Raw genomic sequence first — 20,662 nt, forward strand, 5'->3', positions numbered from 1 at the left:
GACGGACACCTCTCTAAGACGAACAGTTGGAGCTGGTCCCGAAGGTGTCGTTTTAGAGAGAGTTGACTGTACCACCATGACCACCGATCCGGCAGTTTCCCGGCAAATGATACCCTTTTCTAGACCAAAATTATCCGATTTCTATACCCTATCCCAGACTAAACCGCATGAAAACCATACCCTTCACAGCGGCACATACCTATATAGCTCGATAGCTCAGATATGAGAGTGCCCCCCCCCCCCCCCCCCTCCCCCCTCCCGGTGTGCGATGCGCGAGTGAACGTAACTGCTCGCCCGTCACGCAATCCACCAACTGGCTAGCATTATGATCATGATGATGTGTTACACTGCTTACTAGTTTGTATGTTTTGTTTTTAATTAATTAATTATATTTTGCCTCTCCAAACAACTATAAATCAGAATTCTTCACCCACTCCACGGCCACCCCCACAAAGTTTAGAACATCGATCGAATGTCGTCACTTCCGCTTTATCATTCTGATGTATGCAATTATCAAACGCATGCGCACGATTTGTTATGAACCAAAAAAATCCAAGATGGCAGGAGACGGCGACAGAGAAATGGTCCTAGCGAACTTTCAGGTAAATTGGTGATTCTGTTGTATTCTGTGCGTCTTCCTCTAGATTTGATTTTTTTTCTTGATTTCTAATCAGAGCATAACGGGAATCGAGAACTTAGATGAATGCATTACGCTGCTGGAGCACCACGACTGGGACTTGACGGTAGGAAGTAATTTCACTTGTTACATCTTTATCTTTCGCTTCCTTTACTCTGATTTACCCTATACCTTTACAAATCCTCTTTCTAGGCTTGTGTTAATTCAGTGCTAGCCGACGAGACGGATTCGCCTTTACGGTTTGTGAAATATTGTGTATTGTTAAGCTTACATGTGGATTGAGATCGAAAATAAATATTTCTCGAATAGAATTGTGACGCGATGTCGGTGTATTTTTCATTCGCGATTTCTTCATTACGTTAAACCTTCGCCTTTCTGTAAAGATATTGGTCTGTCTATTGATAGATTCCAGAAGTTAAAATACCGAAAAAAGTCTATATATTAGTGCAACAAAAGCTTTTTCTTAATAATTTACTTGTAGACAATGTTAAATGAATTCATTATCGTATAAAAACGTTAATTATTACCGTGACTGTCACAAAACACTTTATCAGACCTAAAAGGTGTGTTAAATAATGAAAAGCGCTAATACGAAATTATCATGCAATATAAATATACAAATAAATACTATCCATTTGATTGTATTATGAAATATGATTGTATTCTGAATGTCTGCTCTATGCATATTACATGTTAGCCTACTTACATACATGTAAGCTTATGTGCATGTACCTCCCGGCGTATCCAATCGAACGTTCGGTAATCGAACCCAATCGAACACCAATCGTTCGATTGGGTTCGGTATTAACATAATCGAACTCACAATAAAATTTGTCAACGAACAAAATCGAATGTTTGATTACCGAACACGACAAACTCAATCGAACGTTCAATTACCAAACTCCTGTTTGTTTATATCCAGGGATCCATATACCCAGTCACCGGTCGTCCGAGACGACTAAAAATCGTATGGACGACCAAAAGATTACATAAACTCTCCGCTGGACTAAGTTGACTTAATGAAAAAAAAAAAACAATTATTAATTTTCTTATGATTACTTGCATCTGACCACTTGTCATCCATTCAACCAATTTTTACATTTTTTGTCGCGATAAAATCATAATTTGCCGCCATCTTGCTGATGCGGTATTTTCCATCAATGAAATCATTGCAGGCTCAATTTTCAAGCTGTCAACCGCTGATACTTGTACTGCAGCGCACGCGAAACACAGGCGATCGCATCAGTGATGTTTTGATCAAAATTTGCCGTTATCTTGGTCTGGCGCCGCAGCAAAGAAAAAAACAATGTTAACACTTCAGAAAAACAAACCAAATATGAATAAGAAGAGCAAAGCGTTCTTTTCTTCCGTGGTTGCAGTCGAAGAGGCCCTGGCTTTCATTTGTGCCCGCATCATACGCTTCCGCAACATCACAAGCCGCTTGGGGGCGTGATGTTTTGTGAAATTTGTAAACCGGCAGCCAAGGTAGACAAGTAAAAAGTCTCATTAACAAATTTGTGAATCAAACTTTATTAAAACAGATTCGTTGTCTGGAAGATTTCATGTATACACAGTGTTACATACATGTGATAATAACAAAAAAGTCAATTTTCATTTACTTGTTGTACGGTCGCCATTCTTCACTTTTGAATGGGCAAATAAAATTTTGCCAGGGCAGTACGTCATCTTCACTTGCCTGCTGACGATGGAGAAAAATCGAATATGGATCCCTGATATTGCGGACATTTTGTAACCCCTTATTAGTCCTGTGTGATTTACTTATTAAAAGATGGATTCCAAAGAAAGTCGAAGGGGATTTAGTTCGATTGTGTTCGAACGTGCTCGATTGGTTCAAATGTTTTGATTGGTTCGAAAATCGAACTCACAGCAAATTAGATGTTCGATTTTTTGATTCCGAACCTAATTAAACGATTGTGTTCGATTGGGTTCGATGATTTTTGGGATTTGGTTCGATTGGATTCGCCAGGAGTACCTGAGCACTCAGGTAATGCATCAGACCAATACACCCCAGGGTGCTTTGTGATGGCTATGCCAAAGATTTGAATTGTTTGATTTGTGCCATATTGGCACAACATAGTTTTTGTGTTCCCTGGCATGCAAGTAGAGGCTCACAGCGACCTAAAAATATTTAGATGATCAGCGAGCAATAGATTTCTCTCCATGAAAAGGCGTTATAGGCCATGACTTTCCCGACGAAAGATGAAGAAAAGAGAGGAAAAAACCATGTGAACAGTCAACCGAACGGAAAGCCCCCCCCCCCGCTATAAGCCCCCGGATAGGCCCACCCTGGAAACAAAAAAATACACCGGAAGCCCCCCGGAAGCCCCCCCACCGGAAACTGACAGGAATTTGTGCGACTAAACGTATTCATCCACTCCCGAGGCCGTCGACGCCCCGCTAAAGCCCCCCGAAATAGCCCCCCGCAGCCCACCCAAAAACCCAGTGTATAAGCCCAGGGCTATACCGAACTACGGTTAATTTTCCCTTGCATAGTCATTGGCACCTTGGTATTTTTCTGACATGGGATATTTATGGAATGCACCTTAGGGTACACCTCAGACTGGGTATGACTTGAGCTGGTTTGAGTACTTTTTGTGTGAGACTGGTTTAAAAAGACTCTGTGATTAATAAAGGCAAGACTACTATGTTAATGTAAGACTGACTGCCACATTAGATCAGAATAATATTTTTTTTTATTTTTGGGTTAAATTCTAGTGTGGGATTCCTGTTTTTCTCTTACTTAAGGCTTGAAAAAAGGCCTGTCCAGGACAATTACAGTAGATTTCCCTGTCTGGCAAGTAACTTTTCATGCTCCCTTGTCGCATTGGCAAGGACCCACATAAGCCATCTACTGACAAAATTACGATTTTGAAAGAAAAAAGTTAATTGATTTTAAGCAAGTACAACTGTACTTAATTACCCTGGGCAAGCAAATTTGAGAATTGCTTGCCCAAAGCTAAAGGACAATGACTTATTGAGCAAATTTTTGCTCAAATTTTTGAAGACAATTTTGAAGCAAGCAAATTATTGTGCGAAATCTCACGAGGTTTAAGGCAATAGGCGCAGCGAAAAAAGCCGCTTTTTTGCCTCTAATTCACTCTGAACGAAATATCGCAATTTTTTCGTTAAAAGCCTCGAATAGTTACAAATTTTGTTTGCATTACTTTTGCACAGTACTGTAGATTTAAGCCTTTAAGCCCAGTCCCCACTAGCAACATAAGCATAAGAAGCATAAGGTGCTTATGCACTAGTGGGGACGGCCGCAACACAAGCATAAGCATAAGAAGAATGCAAGGCTTGATATTCTTATGCTTTTAAATGCTTGTGACCGTCCTCACTAGCGTATAACTAGCCAATAAGCACCTTATGCTTATAAAATGCATCTGCCCGCTAGTGGGGACCGGGCTTTAGTTTGAAACACAAGCAACAAATAAGTTTTTTGTCTGAGCTAGCGAGTTTCACTGTCTTCATTCCATGTTATTTACAGCCTATTAAAGCAGTGCTGGATGACATTTGATATTTTTTTTTATTTCTTTAAATGTCTAGTTTGCCAGAAGCTCCTGTAGCTGATGAACCTTTAGTTACTGATCACTCCTCAGCAGGACCATCTATAGCTTCAGTTTCTGTGGGGGAGGTAGTTGGAAATGCAATCCCTCTGCGGCCATCTTCAAGAAGGATAAAGTTTTTAATTGAATGGAGAGAACAGACCATTCCTATTGTATTAGATGACAGCGAAACAATAGGTATCGTCAGTAATATTTTGCACCTTGTTGTATACTGTATGTACCAGAATTTAAACTAAGTAGTAAATATCAGTGAGAATTTTTTTCTCAAAATGGGGTGCGCAGTGCTTGTACAAAGGAGTTGGTAACTAAGCTTGGTCTTTTAATTTGGCTGGGGACTTTTTATCAGTCATGATGGGAAGGGGGTAGTGACTCATAATTAGAAGAAATTTTGCTTTCTAAAAATGTGTGCACAGCTTATTATGATTAAAGGGATTTTAAATCTTAAAAATTTGGGGTTCCAACAAGAATACATACTACTTATTAACCTCGTCCTTCGTCATTACAGGGCATCTCAAACCTCGGCCTGATGTATTGACCTCGCTATCGCTCCCGAGGTCAATACATCAAGGCCTCGGTCTGAGATTGCCCTGTAATGACGAGGACGAGGTTAATAAGCTTTTTTTATGGCCTTTTAGCGCTATTCTAAACTGAAATATCTAAAAAACACCGAGGAACTCGCTCTCGCCATGTGCCTCTCTTCGTCGCCATACTAAAGAAGTATCGTATGCTAATTTTTTCTTTCAGTTGTTTAAAAGATACTAGTAACATTTTGTCGGTATTTATTGTCGTCCGCAAGCGCTAGTAGCTTTTACCACAACTCAAAAAACCATATAAAAACCGGCGAGCCGAGAAAATTCAAATGCCCGGTCATACAAGAAAAAATGCCCGCTCAGCAGCCAATCAGAGTGCGCGTACTATTGTAGCCATATAATAATGCTTAGTAACATTTTCGAAACGTAACAATATGAACCACAAAAAAAGTAATAATAAAAATATAATTTCTATAAACTCAAATAATAATAATAATAATAATAATAATTAATATTTAATACTGCTAAGAAGACCAGTGATTACATGGATGCTACAAAGTAAAAGAAAGAAATTGAATTTTATCTTTTGTATAATTTAATACAGACGAGAGAGGACCAATAATATTGGTCCTCTCAAAACAAATTTGTAGTGCCTCATGTAATCGTATTTTTTTCCACCATTATTTTATTATTATTACATGTTTATATTGTGTATACAGTATTTAATAAACGTTGTCGGGTCAAAGTTAAAGTAAAGGTGTTGGTTGTGGTTTCTTAATTTTTTTTTTTTATTTTTTTTTTGTTTTTTTTTTTTTTTTTTTTTTTTTCTTTCTTTTTTTTTTTTTTTTTTTTTTTTTTCTAAAAAAAAAAAATTTTTTTTTTTTCCCTCTCTTTTTTTCTCCCTTTTTTTTTTTTCCAAAACAATGTATAGCCCAAATATAAATTAATTGTGCACATTGGTCTTTTTATTTGATGTTAAACTTTTCAGCGACAATCAAACGAATGCTGGAGATGCAAATTGGAATACCAATGGATCAGCAAAGCCTTCTGGGATGGCCAAACCAACTACAGATAAACGATGAGGTAAGAACAGACCTATAGCAGTAAGTTGAAGTGCATGTACAGCTGTAGCTTTTAGAACTTTTCAAAACTTTACCATTGTTAATAAAAAAAAATGGGTAAAGGTGAATTTACATGTACTGTAATGCTGGGGGTAACTGTATCATGAACTAGCATCCTGGCAGCCATGGGGGAGTAGAAATACTCCTAGTCGCTTCGTGCTACGGAAACCGGAAAATTCTCTGGCCCCTGATGAGCCACTAGGCTGGAACGGAGACTTAATCGTTTTACCTTACAGGTACCTTTTCCTACTAAAGAGCGTTTTTCTGGCTAAGTTATGTTAAAAACCTGTTGCAACAGTAATACAGTGTATACAGTGTATACATGTACCCTACATTATTGTATCATGTTTTGTTCAGCACATGTACAGTGTACATTAACTCTGTTTTGTTTGGTTTTGAACTCTACAGACCATTCTGAGCACTTTAAACTTAAGAGAAGAGACTGCGTTGGTTCTAATCAGCAGCCGTACAGTGACAGAGACACCAAAACAAAGTCAACCATGTTCAGTAAAAAGAAATATGAATGGTGAAACTAGGTAATTTAAAATCAGATCTTGTGCTTTTTTCAGTTAATTTATAATGCTGTACATGTAGATCCTCTGTCATAGATGTACAGGTGCAGCTGCCAAGTGTGGACCAGTGGAAGAGATTTTGATTTGAGGGGGTAGTGGAGGGGGGCAATTAAAAAGGGCACAAATCAGGGTACCCACCAGAGTTTTGGTGAACAAGTAGGTCTTGTGGGTCCTGCATATTAAGCACATGGTTAATCTTTGTCATTACATGAATTTCCCATTAAAAGAAGTTTTGTTCTAATTTGCTTATCACTGGGCCCTGACTTGGCACAGAGTTCTGGTAGTGGTTTCCAGACGCGATTCCCCCTTTTATTCTTATATTCTGCCCTTGTCCCCTGCCTCAAGATGTTTACAAAGAGATACACATTCAGGGCCTGAAAACAATTAGTTCTTTTATGTCATGCAAATTTTGAAATACATTATTGGAAATATGACTACCACACAGAAATAGTTTACAGGAACACATGTTATTGTACACTGTACTGTACCAGGTGGAATGCTAATTGCCAGTCTAGAGAAGTTGTCCATATACATGCATGTTAGACACTTGGACTCCAACAGTTATTGCACTAAATTATGTTTTCTGTTATTTTTTCAGCTCATCCTCAAAAACCTGTAATTCACTAGAGAAAATCATGTTAAATATTAAATATGGAAGCAGAGAATTTAACCTTCCCTATGCGTTAACAAAGACAATAGGAGAGGTAAAGCATGTTGTAGTTACCAGACTGTTGAAAGTTACACTGTTTGTACTTGGCTAGATTGATTTTAAATTAAAGAGAAATAGACCAATTAAGAGGAAAAAAGATAAAACTTTCATTTCAAAAGATTTTTACATGTAGTCAAGCCAGGGTTTTTCTTTTCAAATGAAGTTGGTGTAGAGTAACTGCAAACAGGCGGCGAAATCAACATAAAATTGTTTAGAAATCCAGAGATTGTTTTGCAGTGAAAATGAAATTGCCCGCAAAGGAGACACTCACAGGTGGCGAAAATCGCCTGTCGCCTGCAGAAAAAGAAAAACCCTGCAAGCACAATATTATTAAAGTTTTGAGAATCGTGTTATTTTGGTAAGAATACCCTTTGGAATATAACACTATTAGTGTTACTACAAGAATTAGTGATGATTTGTGAGCATCATGAATAAGCTTGTACTTGTATGTGATCTCAGTCTGTATCACCATTAGAGCCATCAGCTGGCATCAAGCACAGGAAAAATGGAGCAAGTCAAAATTGGTTTTAGTTTTACTTCTGATTTGATGAAAAAGTGGTGCATGTTTGTTTTTATTATTAACCAATCACCAATTGTAGTGAAAACCACCCTTAGAAGAATGTACTTCCTAAGCAGTAATAAACTTTGTTTTATGTTTTAGGTAAAGACAGATATCCTTTCCCTGTCTGGTGTTCCTTGTAGATATCAGTGTTGGTCAGGCTGGCCTGATAATGTCACTGACGATGTATGTATATCAATTTCCACATTCATAATTTCATAATTGCTTGGGGGTGGGGGGTTCATGGATGTGTATGATAGACTAGCATCCCATTTAGATAGAAAAGTGCTATAATTGTCATAAATAATGACATTAAGTGATGTTTATATTGCCACAGATAGACCCAATTATCTTTTTTATGTTACTGACTCACAAACAAGTTAAATTTTCTGAGAATTGTCTTCTTGCATGGAACTAACAGTATCTTGTACATAACATAATGTATATGGTTTATATTTCAGATGTGCCTTGCAGATGCAAACCTATCATTTCCAGTACACAGTTTAACAATGAAAAAAAGTGGGCAAGATACCTCTTCAGAGTGTAAAGAGGTAATAACATCTTTTTGTTTTCATTTTGACTTTTGGAACAATATTTTTTATTACATTGTTTAGAACTACAGTCTGGTAGGAAGACTCCAAACATTTATACTGTTTTAAACAGCAGAATGCCATAGAAATGCAAGAATTAATAAAAGGAAGTCATATGTTTTGCCCAAGATGAGAAGAAGTAAGAAATTGTAAACTTGAACCCCACAAAAAATTGATATGTAAAAAAATGTGCCGGCCTTATTTTGACAAAAGCAGTGACTCTGATGTAAAATGAACTAGATATACTTCAGCATGCAAAGAAAGTCCTGTCTGATAGCACAGGGCTAGTGGATTTTCCTTTTGGTGCTAGTCCATTTTGTCCATCACTTTTGCCCAATGGGCAAGTAACATGTTTATAAGACTTTTAATCATAAGTTACAGACAAAGAAATGACACAGACAAACTAAGGCCTAGCACACAACGTTTTCAACTTGTCCAAAGGACAAGCTGGATAATCCATTTTCTTTGCACCCTAGCTGTACTTTCGTGTATAATGTAACTTGTAGGAGAGCAGGATGGTGCAGTGGCGTGAGCGCTCGCCTCCCACCAGTGTGGTCGGGGTTCGATTTCCGGAGCTGGCTTCAATGTGGGTTGAGTTTGTTGTTGGTTCCCATCCTTGCTCCAAGGGTTTTCCTACGAGATTTTGGTTTTCCTCGAGCTCCCTCCCCAAGAACCAACACTTCTAAATTCCAATTCAACTGGGAACAGTGGATGAAGAGCCACCCTTTGGAAATGCCACTGCCAATTACCTTTTTTTATTATTGTCGTCATTATCATTATCATCATCATCGTCGTCGTCATCATCATCATCATCATCATATCATCATCATCATTATAAAGTTTGAGATACATAAAGGAACATGTAAACATGGACAATGTATTTGTCACAAGTTGAAATGCTGTTGAAGTTTAATATGCAACTTTCTTCATCAGGCTAGTACATCAAAAGCAAGGGTTATAGATGTGGACATGGAAGGAAATGATGATAGCAGTGAAAATGAAGACCCATCGTTCCATGTTGACGATGATGACATGTTCTGTGATGTCGCAGCTACCAGAAGTCAAATAAGTGAAATGTGTAAGTGGACAACACACTTTATTATACGTTAGAATTACTTTAAAGCATTGATTGGTCGAGAGCATTCAGTCAATACAGTAGATGTGAACTGATAACCCAATATCTGCAGCAGATTTGGTTATCATCGAGTTCAAGTCCGCCAGTTTCAAGCCCTCGTCCGTGTAGTGCTTCACTTTTGATAATATGGCCCCGCCGAAGAGGATGAAAGTTTGATCGAGAAAAAGCAAAACACAAGAGAACAAAAAAACAAGTGTTAAAATTAATGATTTTGAGGGAGAAGAACCTGGAGGAACCAAAGAACCGCTTGGCATGTTCTGACGAAGTTACGCCGGCGGAAAAGGGGAATTGTTTGAAACGTATAATAAAACTTTTGTTAGTGATGATTCGGAATTATCAACCTCGTGTCTAGTCCCTCAGCCCGCCGGGAAACACAGACCTCGGTGATTCACGATATCAGCTCAACCTCATCATAATTGCTTAGTATCGACCCAACACTGGATTGTGATGTTACCCTTAAGAACTATCTCTTTAAAGGAGCTACGTCATGGGCAAGGCATTTGTAATCTGTCTAATCTTCGTCAGTCGAAACCATCTGTGTTTATTTTATTATTTTCTTTTTGGGGGGAGGTGGTTTATTTCTCCGTTGTTGTTTTTCTATGCTACAAAACTATTATTTTGAGGTTTCCTTTAATTTAAAAGTCATCAGAAAAATGACTTAAAATACTGTGACATAGCTCCCTTAAAATCAAACAAACTCGCATGGAAATGAGTTAATTGAAGTGTATTGGTCATCTTGTCAAATATTAATTATTATTTTTTCAAAAGTGGAAGATGGCTGTACTGACGCTGCTGAAAATTTAGTCAAGTTTACCACTCAATTTGAAGAAAGGTGAGCTCTAGTTCCTACTAACTGGGCATGTACAGTAAGTACCAATCAAATTGACTCAAAACTTGGTCCTCCAACTTTGATGTTATTTTGGGAATCAAGAATTGAGTTTTGAGGTACAAATTTTAAATTTCGATTATCAGGTTTTGAGAGACTCGAAGAATTTGTTTGAGATTCTCAACTTTAGAGGGATTTTGAGGGGACAATTTATTTCTCGAATGCAGAAAATTGCAAATAGCATTTTTTTGTATTTTAAAAAAAATGGGGTCAGCTGAAAGGGAAAGAGAGTCTCCTGGTTTCACAGAACTCCTACAATGTAGTGGCTTCATACAACAGAAAACCAGAGTTAGGTAGTGATCCGATGAGCCCTAAGCTAAAAAAAAAAAATGACAGTGCATGTGGCTGTGAGACACCGCATACCGTAAAATTCCGGTTATAAGCCCCCCCGCCCGCGTATAAGCCCCCCCGCGTATAAGCCCCCCGCTTATAAGCCCCCCCCCGGTTATAGGCCCATCAACCTGGAAACAAAAAAATACATCCGGTTATAAGCCCCCCCGGATATAAGCCCCCCTCTACCGGAAGACAGTACTGAACAGGGCTAAATGTTGCTTTTGTGCGTTTTAAACTTAAAAACGTATTTCGATCAACACTCCCGAGGCTCGTTTCGAAACGGTTTTTCCTCCGCTTATAAGCCCTCCCGAATATAAGCCTCCCCTACCGGATGACAGTACTGAACAGGGCTAAATGTCTTTTGTGCGTTTTTAACTAAAAACGTATTTCGATCAACACTCCCGAGGCTCGTTTCGAAACGTTTTTTCCCTCCGCTTATAAGCCCTCCCGAATATAAGCCCCTCCGCTTATAAGCCCACCCAAAAACCCTTACGAAGTTGTATAAGCCCAGGGCTTATAACCGGAATTCTACGGTATTTGAGGAGATAAAATATTTTTGGATTATTCTCAGGTATGGTGAAATACACCCTCATTTTTACATGGGCCCACTTACTGAAGCCATTAAGGAAGCCGGCGGAGCCTCAGCTAAAGAGGTACGTACACCTGTAATTTTAAATTGTGTGTGAAACAGAAGACTTGTCTATGCAGTGACAATAACAAAATCTTGAAATATTTCTGACACTGACTTAGTGAGAGGTAAAACGTTTACAATCAACTCTGTCTTAACGGACACCTCTATAAGACGGACACCTCCATAAGACGGACACCTGGTGATGGTCCCTGCCGTTATTCAGTCATTTTACTGTAAGAAATCTCTCTGTAGACGGACACCTCTCTAAGACGTACAACGGACACTCGAAACCGTTACGGACACGCACAAAAAGTTGTTTTTTAGTGAATAATACTTCAAAACTTGATCGACAATAGAATAGTAGGTCAGCGCCTAGAATACCAAACTTACCACATCCGCTAAACGCACTTAAGAAGTTTCTACTACAGTAAATTACCGTTTGTTTACAACAAGTCGAATATTCCACAGCTTGCTAACGCGACAAAACAGACGTGTATTCGTTGTGCATAGCCGTTTAGCTTTATCGTCTCAATTCAGTGTCCGCCGACCCGGGGACAGCCCAGAGGACGGGGGCCGGTCCCGACGGTGTTCGTCGAGAGAGTTGACACAAAAAATTGTAAAAAGACGTTTTGATCGAGAACCTAAGTCGTCGTTCTTTGGTTTAAAATGGCAAAAACGCAACCCCTTTGAGGAAATAACATAACGGGAAGAAAGTTTCTTAAATGTTGCTCAGATATAGCGAGGATTATGCTTGGTTTCTTTTCTTATTTTTTTAGAGAAGACCGTTGCTTGTTTATCTACATCACGATGGAAGTATCTTAACAAACGTATTTTGTAGGTAGGTATTTTAAGCTATTAGTTCTGTTGTCTTGAGTGATAAACTACATAGATTCTGCACATCAAATCGTGTAGTACTTGTGTTTGAATACCTTATTATAGGAAATTAACGCTTGTGTTAATTAAGGTATTTGAAATTAACGCGACTTAAATGAACGCGAATTGAAGGAAAAATTACTTCCCGATAAAGGGAATTAACGCGAAAGAGAGGGTAACATTTCAAAATGAAGGAAATTAACGCGACGAAGACAATGAAAACAAACTTGTTGAGACAACAGAAACAAGTTTATTTCAAAACTTGTAGGAGTATAATCTGAAGGAATCTGAGCGCCTCCGACTGCGTTTGCTCACAGTTTCAGTGATACCGGAAGATTTCTACCCTGATGAAATAATGCTTTTTCTTTGGAGTCAAAAACATCTGGACTGTATCGAGAAATTGGGGCCAAAATAAGGGAAATTAACGTCATGGAAATTAACGCTCCACTTAATTAACGGCGCGGAAATTAACGTTAACAAAAATTAACGCGACTTAAATTAACGCGAATTTTTGAAATTCGCGTTAATTTCATGACGTGTAGTACTTGTGTTTTAAGAAGGTAGTTAACAACTACTGCATTCACCTCAGTGGAGCTGGCTAGGGATGGATATTTACGAAGACGCGAAGCTCCGAGGTAAATAGTCGAAATATCCACCACTAGCCACTGACACTGAGGTGAAAAGTTGTTTTAGTATATACTAAAAAAGTGAGATAATATAACCCGAAAGAATGATTTTTGACTAATTTGTTCCTGCAACGATTACAGTTTCTCGCGCGCGTTGTTCGGAAGTGAATAGCTAAGGATATTCAGAGTTTGAGTAGCCAATCAACACGCACTAAAAACGCTCACTGCATCCACTGTTTCAATATATCCTAAAAGTAGCTATTATGCAACTCCCCTCAGTAGAGCATAAATGCAAACTGTAACGCGCGAAATGATATTTGTCGACCTTTTACCATGCTAGATTACTAAATACTTAAATACAGTTTTTTGTTTTAATATATGATTAGGTTTGTAATATCATAGGTGACAAATTACTCCTTAATTTTGGCGCGAAATTTTAACGTTAATTTATAATTCACATGTGAAATTATAAAATTGCCATGGCAACGTAGTTAGCAGCAAGATGGCGTCCGTAATAAAAGATGTTTTAAAGCTTAAACTTTGTTCATTAAGGCTTGAATTTCATCTAAGCCAGCTAGCCTTGGCCATGTAATAAAACTTTTGATGATATTTTATATTTTAAAACGTCAAAACGACTTCAAGACTTAAATGGCATCGAGCGGGTTTTTGAGCGTTTTATACGGGCACCGTTTCCAGTTCATTCAAGACGAACTACGGTCATAATGTGAGAAATAATTGACAGTTGAATCATCTTTGAAACTTTTTGTCAACAGCAAAAAGGAATTTCTAAAAGGTTTTCTTCAAAGACTTAAAAAACTTGCGAGCTTGAGCAAAATGTATGCTTTCAACTTTTCAAAGCTCGGAGTACGCGATGCAATATACCACGTCAAAAACCTACGATTGCAAGCGTAATTTGTCACCTATGATATTAAAATGTAATCAAATGATATACTCGTGAAATTAGGAAATAATTTCACTTGATTTTGAGAAAACGTGCGTGAAATTATTTCCTAATTTCACTCGTCACCAATACAAACTCTTTGTTAAAAGGTGTTTGTTTTCCACTCATCTTGTAGTCAACTGATTTGCTCTGAGACTATTGTGAACTACATCAGTGGTAACTTTGTTGTGTGGGCGTGGGACATGACTCACGATACCAACAGAACGAGGTTTGTACTGCAACTAGCTATATTTAACCTCCAGAAAAAAACGTGGCGTAGCGTTAAGTCGAAAATAAAACATGTATTTTTTAATTTGCACTTCTTGGAAAAAAGACCTTTCTTGATAGATAAATCTGGGATAATCAGTCTGGAACTACAAAACTGGGACGCGATTGCATAGGGTAAAATCATTTTTGACTTGAAACGAAGAAAAACCTTTTGGAACAAGACTCTTTTGGAGATCCGCCTCCCAGAAATGTGTGAGCCTGCGGTTTTCATCAGTGGGGTTGCTAAGCAACATGACGGTGACACGATGACGTAATAACTTTTCCTAATTCTCACGCTTTGTTTTGAAGATTTTTCGCAAGAACGGGAAAATGTGTGACAACAATAGTTAGATGTATAAAGCAGTGATATAACTCTTCTTCTCTTCCTCCTTGTGATCATTTAAAACATTTTATGTTCTAGATTTTTGGACATGGTGACGCAGCATTTTGGAAGTGTGGCCGCGAGCACGGTCAGAGGGTTTGGGGCAGAGCAGTATCCACTTCTTTTAGTCGGTTTGAAAAATAGATCAGCGATGGAAATTTGTTCAGTTCTTCAAGGTAGCGAACAGCTGTCAGTTAGCTTTATTGAGTTAGTGTACAGACCATAGCCATCACACGCTTAAGGTATTTCCCTGTATTGCATTGCGCATCCTTACTGCGCAGAATTTTCGCGTATTAGTGGCGCGCGCGCGCGACATCACAAAATGGCGGTTTTTCATGTGGCTAGTCAGAGAAGTAATTGTCACTTTCTCCACGAGCCTGGGACCACATTCTTTTTTGTGTAGCGATCATTTTTAACAGATCAAATGTGTTTGAAAAATAATATCGCAGGTGTACTGCCAGACTCGCAGAGGAATTATAAAGGATTATAGGAATAACATGTTTTTTTGCTAATAGCGCATTTCTATCTAGCGCACCTATGTAAAATAAGAACTTCATATTTTAGTTAATGACAAGTGATGTCGCTTGAACTAAACAATCTCCATCTACATCAAGACTAACGTACACCAACCTCAAGAACCCTCCGATCATCACACCTTCACGTCTCAACCCTGTCATTCCACCCCATGTCCGGTCGTTTCCCGCCGACTTGGAACAGTTTGCCTGAACGCCGTGTGACTGTTCTCACCCGTCCTTAGCGAACTACTTTGCTCACGCCTAACTTGTAGCGCGAGCAGGCCGAAGGCGCGACGAGCTCCACAGGAGAACACAGCGAGCTGCCACGGAACCCCAGGACGCCCTTGGGAGTCCAAAGGGAGCCAGACATGCTCGACGAAGAAAGTTGGCGAGGCCATAAACAAGAAAGCACACGAGAACCGGCAGCCAGTGCAGCTCGTAAGGCCGGTGGAGCCCGAGCCAAGATGAGAGTGTTTTAGCAATCTGCGCCTTTGGTAAGCCAAACAATAAACCATTACAATAGTCAAGACGGCTGGTTATAAAAGCATGAACCAAAGTAATTAAAGAATCCCTCGATAGATATTTCTTAATACGTCTCAAATTATGCAAATGATAAAATGCCGCATTACAAGCCTTGTTTATATGATCAGTCATGCTTAAGTTGCTGTCAAACCACGATCCAAGGTTTTTGACACATGGGCTTGGACCGATGCGATTATCGCCCACAGTAATGGAACACGAATCTAGTTTATCAAGCGTTGTCGTGTGCCGATGTGTCATGGAAGACCATGACCTTAAGATTTTCCCCGCAACAATGAGTATGATCTTTATTCAAGGCAAATGTCAGACTTCCAAATTGGATGATTTTTTATATCCATTCATTTCAGATCATTATTAAGTTTATATATTTATATCTATTTGTACTTGTACGTTTCTAGATTCCAGATGTAGAGCTACTCTGTAGATAAGCCTGGAAATATATCATAGTCATTATCATCATCGTCATCGTCATCATCATTTATGATTTGAACGCGTGAAGAGATACATTCCTTTACTTGGGCCAGCTGTATTACCCATTTATAATAATTTCTGCCACAAGTATCTTTGAAAATATACATCGATTTCACATCGAAACGTTTTTGCATTCTACTAAATCTCGTGTGACAGTAGTCAGGAGTTGAGATGGCCTTAATTAAAATATTTTGATTCAATGTCAAACACTTTTACTTAGTGTACATATACAGTCATGATCTGCATGTATTCATTGTTTTTTACAGGTTCTGTCACCCTTGACGAGCTCATGACTGGGCTAATGAGCGCGCACGAGACATTTCAACAAGCAATGGACTTTGAAATTAGAGAAGAGGTAAGAGAAATGCAGAAAGGTCAATCTATTCATACACTCAGCATATATCCTGTGGAGAACTTATGGGTGCTAGATTTGGTGGTTTATGGTTTCAGTGTGCGTACGTTTGAGTCTGGCTGTTTTCCCTGTGGTATCAGGGCATGGTCTTGCGCAAGATACTTGACTGGTAGCGTTTCTTCCACCTCAGATGTTTTGTTTTTTGTCACGGTACTTATTTCTATTTTAAAAATTGCCTGGCCGAAAAACAAGACTTTTTATTTTGTTGAGCAATTGTGCTAGCAAACGCTTTGTGCTCGCTCTACTAAATAGAAAAAGAGACTGGTTGCAGTCTACTAAAATATTGGAAAAGGAAAGAGGGAAGAGGGATTGTAGTCTGAGATCTTAAGACTTTCTTCCTTTATGAAGGAAGCATTTTCATGTAATTTCATTCCATCGGCAACCAATACTGAAAGTACCATATGCCCCTCGATTGATGTTTAATAAATTACCATAAATGGCTCAAGTGTTTTTGCACGAATGTTGTTTTCAGGAAGAAAGAGAAGCCAGGGAACTGGTGAAAAGAGAACAAGATGAAGCATACCAGGCTTCGCTCCTCCAAGATCGGGCAAAGGTAGATGGCTTTTGTTGTTAAATAACGATCTTTATGACGTCTTTCCAGTTGGAGGTACCGTTACCTGACCCGAACCTTATTTACACTCCTATTTTGCACACAGGCTGAAGAAAAACGAAGACAAGAAGAGGAGGAAATTCTGTCCAAGAAACTTCACGAAGAACAGGCTCTACACGAAGCTCAGCTTAAAGAGGTATGCTAATATGATCGGCATTAGAGAAAGTTGTATTAAGTCAGGACTACTTTACTGACAAATAGTCTAGTCTAGTTCTGGGACTCTCTCCGTCTCGTAACCCATTTACACCCTCAAGTTGCGTGACAGCAGAGAGCCTGAGGACCACTACCGTCCAAGTAGTTAATAAGTTAGCCTTGTTATTGTGTAAGGATGAAACGATGGTTATTTGTTGATCTGATAATAAGTCATTAAAACACAATGGAACTCGACGTCTCGATTTCTTGGTTAAATTTTGTTTTCTTTATTTTCAGGCACAACGGTTATCTCTTATGGATCACCTTCCTGCGGAGCCCGGGTCTGAATGCACTGCTCCCGTTTCCAATCTCCGGTTTAGGCTACCTAACGGCGATACTGTAGCCAGAAGATTCTTGGCGAGCAACCCGCTTCAGGTATGATAAGCATCAATGTACATACACCTGTAGCCGCATTATTGTTCGGAGGATCTTCATAACACTGTTGTGCTGATACTCGCGTAATACAAAAAAATCTTTGGGTGCAGTGTACCAATACCACATGGCATCGGCTGTAATTTATAAAGGGATCTAGACAGAGAGAGATATAAAGCACAAAAAAGGTTTGAACATGCTATAATTACACAAAATACAACACAAGTTCTGGAGGACTTCATATTTGAAGGAAATTACATAATGTAAAACAATATACGGAGGGGCCCATTATGGGAAGGAATTTTGAGTCCGAGGTTTGAGGAGTTTATTTTCTTTGGGAGGGGTGTTATTTTACGGACGTTTTCTGGCATGATCGACAGTTTAATATCCGCAAAACGACGCGAAAGTTCAGTGTTGTTTATTTCCACCAACGAGATTCATGTTAATCACTTTTCGTCATTAACTGTAAAAACAGGCGGAGATGCCATGCAGTATTTTCCAGTTAATTCCCAAACCTTGTCAGAGTTGTCACACAAGTGTGTACGTTATTTACTTTGCAGGTTGTGTTAACTTTTGTCCAGACAAGAGGCTATCTGGAAAGTGAATATAAAGTAGTGACAAATTTCCCTCGGAGAGATGTAAGTAGAATTGTAATTCATTAACTATTCATGAGGGTGCAAACCAATCCCAGCACAATATTAGATCACATGTACACAACTGTAAACCCCAATACAAATCAAACAATAGAATAACTTCGATACAAACTCCTGCTCAGCTAATAAGTATTCATTAACTTTTGATACAGATCCACTGACGCATAACAATACTTTGCATTCAATTATTGTTTCATTTCACAAGAGAAAAATACGCGTCCGATCTGTTGGCCGTAGCCGCCTATCGGCTCGCCATTATAAACGCCCATACAGATCTCCCGCTCATATTTTATCTACTACTTATGTACCAACAGTCAAAAGCCTTTTAGCCTGTTGCAGGCCTTCGGCTAGTTGGGGAGTAAGTAGCACTAAAAAACGCGCTGCATTGTAGCCTAGTGGTTAGGGCAATGGACTTGTAATCCGCAGGTCCCGGGTTCAAAACCTCCTCCCTACCACCAGATGGATTTGCCTTCGGTGGTCCCGAATTTTACTCCTCCACGCTTTGTATATAGCCAACTGGTCAGCCTCCTGCCAGTTGGGATTTTGAACAAGTCAGGTGACAAGTTTGTTCGATTTACCTTATTTATTGCAGTGTCCCCAATTAGAACAGCCGTGATAAATACATTGACACTTAAAAAAAGGGATTTATTTGTAATTAACTAACAGAACGCTTGGAACAGGCTAAAAGGCTTTATTTGTACGTTATGCTAGCATTTATAGAAGAATTTTGGCATTTTAGGGCCCTTAGCCTGATACTTTGAGTTTAATCAGTTTCATGAACCGTTTCCGAGATTGGAAGTACCCAGGTTTCTTTTAGAGGGAATGCCAAGTTCTTATCACTAGTAGACCTCCTCGAGGACCCAAGAAGATTCAATCATGTCATTTAATTTAACAATATATATCGTTTTTGAGTAGAACTACAATCTTGGTCAAATCGTTCCACAAAAAGCTTGATGTACAAGTTTCAAGTATCTGCCAACAACTGTCATCAACTTTTTATAAATCTTAAGGCCTATACACACGAGGGAGCATTTTCAAGTTTGCTCAATTTGCTCTGGGATCTTGTTCCCAAATAATTATATTTAACCAGTAAAATATCGTGGAACATTTTGCGGGGGGGGGGGGGATTCCGCTCCTGAGGATGAATAATACCGATGAAATCGCTGGTGCACACGCAGGAGCTTTGCTCCAGTAGCGTGCCTCTGGGGCATAACCCGAGTGTAACGAGTGCTATCAGTTAAAATTTACACTGAATTTTATTTTTTTTTTTTTCCCGCAGCTTTCAGCGCTGGATACATCAGAATCACTTCAGTCCGTTGGACTTTATCCTCAAGAAACGATTTTTGTTGAAGAGCGCTAGAACCTTTAAAGTATTCTATCCGAATTAGTTTTATTTCCATCAAAGAACTTGTAATATAATGAGCTGAAGTACACAGTTATGTTTCTCTCTTTGCCTCCGTTTTGCACATCTAGAAGAAGAACAAATTTATGAAGAAAGAAAGGAAATGAGGAAAACATGAGTACGTCGAATCAATCCCTTCTTTCCCTGGAGAAAATTCTGGACTCTCGGAATTCTGTCTTGAATCCCAAAGGAAGCTGAAAATAGTCATAATTATGTTAGCGATGAAGTCAAAATGGGATTGAAAAGCCTATTAGTTATCAGGAAATTAGTACCGTGTTTAAATTGTGGTGTTATATTGTCAAATTTTTAAATTAAATTATATTTAATCGAAGAAAGAGATGTTTCAACGCGATTTTTGAGTAGTTGGATAGTCAAGTCTTTATTACTTGTCCGCCCAGGATTTCCGATCTCACTGCTCATGCTCAAATAGTTGTCCCCAGAGCTTCGCGTTTTCGACCGTTTGTGTTTTGCATCGTCAGGGACGGACCATTATTTTATTGGTGGGGGGAGGGGGTGGTATGAAAAATTTTCCTCTGCAAACCTTTTTTTTTAGTTTATGCACCTTTGCAAACATTTTCTTTCGAAATTCAAACTTTTTTGTTATACATACGTGTTTGCAAACAATTTATTTTATCTTTTGCAAACATTTTTTTTTGATATTTTTTATCCCCCCTCCAAAAAAATTAATGGTCCGTCACTTATGGTTAGAGTGTTTCAACACGCAGCATTCGTGTGCACCTAAATTTATTCAGACACCGAGACCCTTCCAAATGTTAGCCTCAGAAAATGCTTTGAAAACGCAAAATAAGTCGCTCCGAAAACAAACCCCAGCATAAAAGGCCTTTGCAACAAGAATAATCCCTGGGCTTTATTATCAAGATTTTACGGTATATTTTGTAGCAGTTTGTGCGTTCATGCGTGAGGCGTAAGGACTGTAGACTATCGTGACTTTGTGGTTTTGCGGTTTTTTTTTTTTTTTTTTTTTTTTTTTTTTTTTTAGGCACGCGGACTATCCTTGTCCCTTTGCGAGTTACTCCATCTCAAGCGTATTCTTGCTTTAGCTTGTTTACTGGCTTCATCAGTCTGAAGATAATTTTGGATGTGCAAAATAACCTGC

The 20,662-nt window shown here is 38.8% G+C and overlaps 1 protein-coding gene across 1 annotated transcript; it reads left to right on the forward strand.

The window, feature by feature from the left end:
• Nucleotides 1-541: 541 nt before the first annotated feature.
• LOC144637749 (FAS-associated factor 1-like) lies at nucleotides 542-19,882 on the forward strand. Its single transcript, XM_078496827.1, has 21 exons — nucleotides 542-602; nucleotides 675-743; nucleotides 830-876; nucleotides 4,205-4,401; nucleotides 5,743-5,837; nucleotides 6,284-6,411; nucleotides 7,046-7,151; nucleotides 7,818-7,901; nucleotides 8,177-8,266; nucleotides 9,239-9,383; nucleotides 10,209-10,272; nucleotides 11,231-11,312; nucleotides 12,067-12,128; nucleotides 13,866-13,958; nucleotides 14,418-14,554; nucleotides 16,171-16,259; nucleotides 16,789-16,869; nucleotides 16,973-17,062; nucleotides 17,356-17,493; nucleotides 18,051-18,128; nucleotides 19,423-19,882. Exons 1-21 carry the CDS (start codon nucleotides 558-560, stop codon nucleotides 19,501-19,503), a joined length of 2,001 nt encoding a protein of 666 aa, XP_078352953.1. The 5' UTR covers nucleotides 542-557; the 3' UTR covers nucleotides 19,504-19,882.
• The last annotated feature ends 780 nt before the right edge of the window (nucleotides 19,883-20,662 follow it).

The sequence above is a fragment of the Oculina patagonica genome, chromosome 14 (genome assembly GCF_052425735.1).
Source record: "Oculina patagonica isolate OP01 chromosome 14, crgOcupat, whole genome shotgun sequence".
Lineage (NCBI taxonomy): Eukaryota > Metazoa > Cnidaria > Anthozoa > Scleractinia > Oculinidae > Oculina > Oculina patagonica.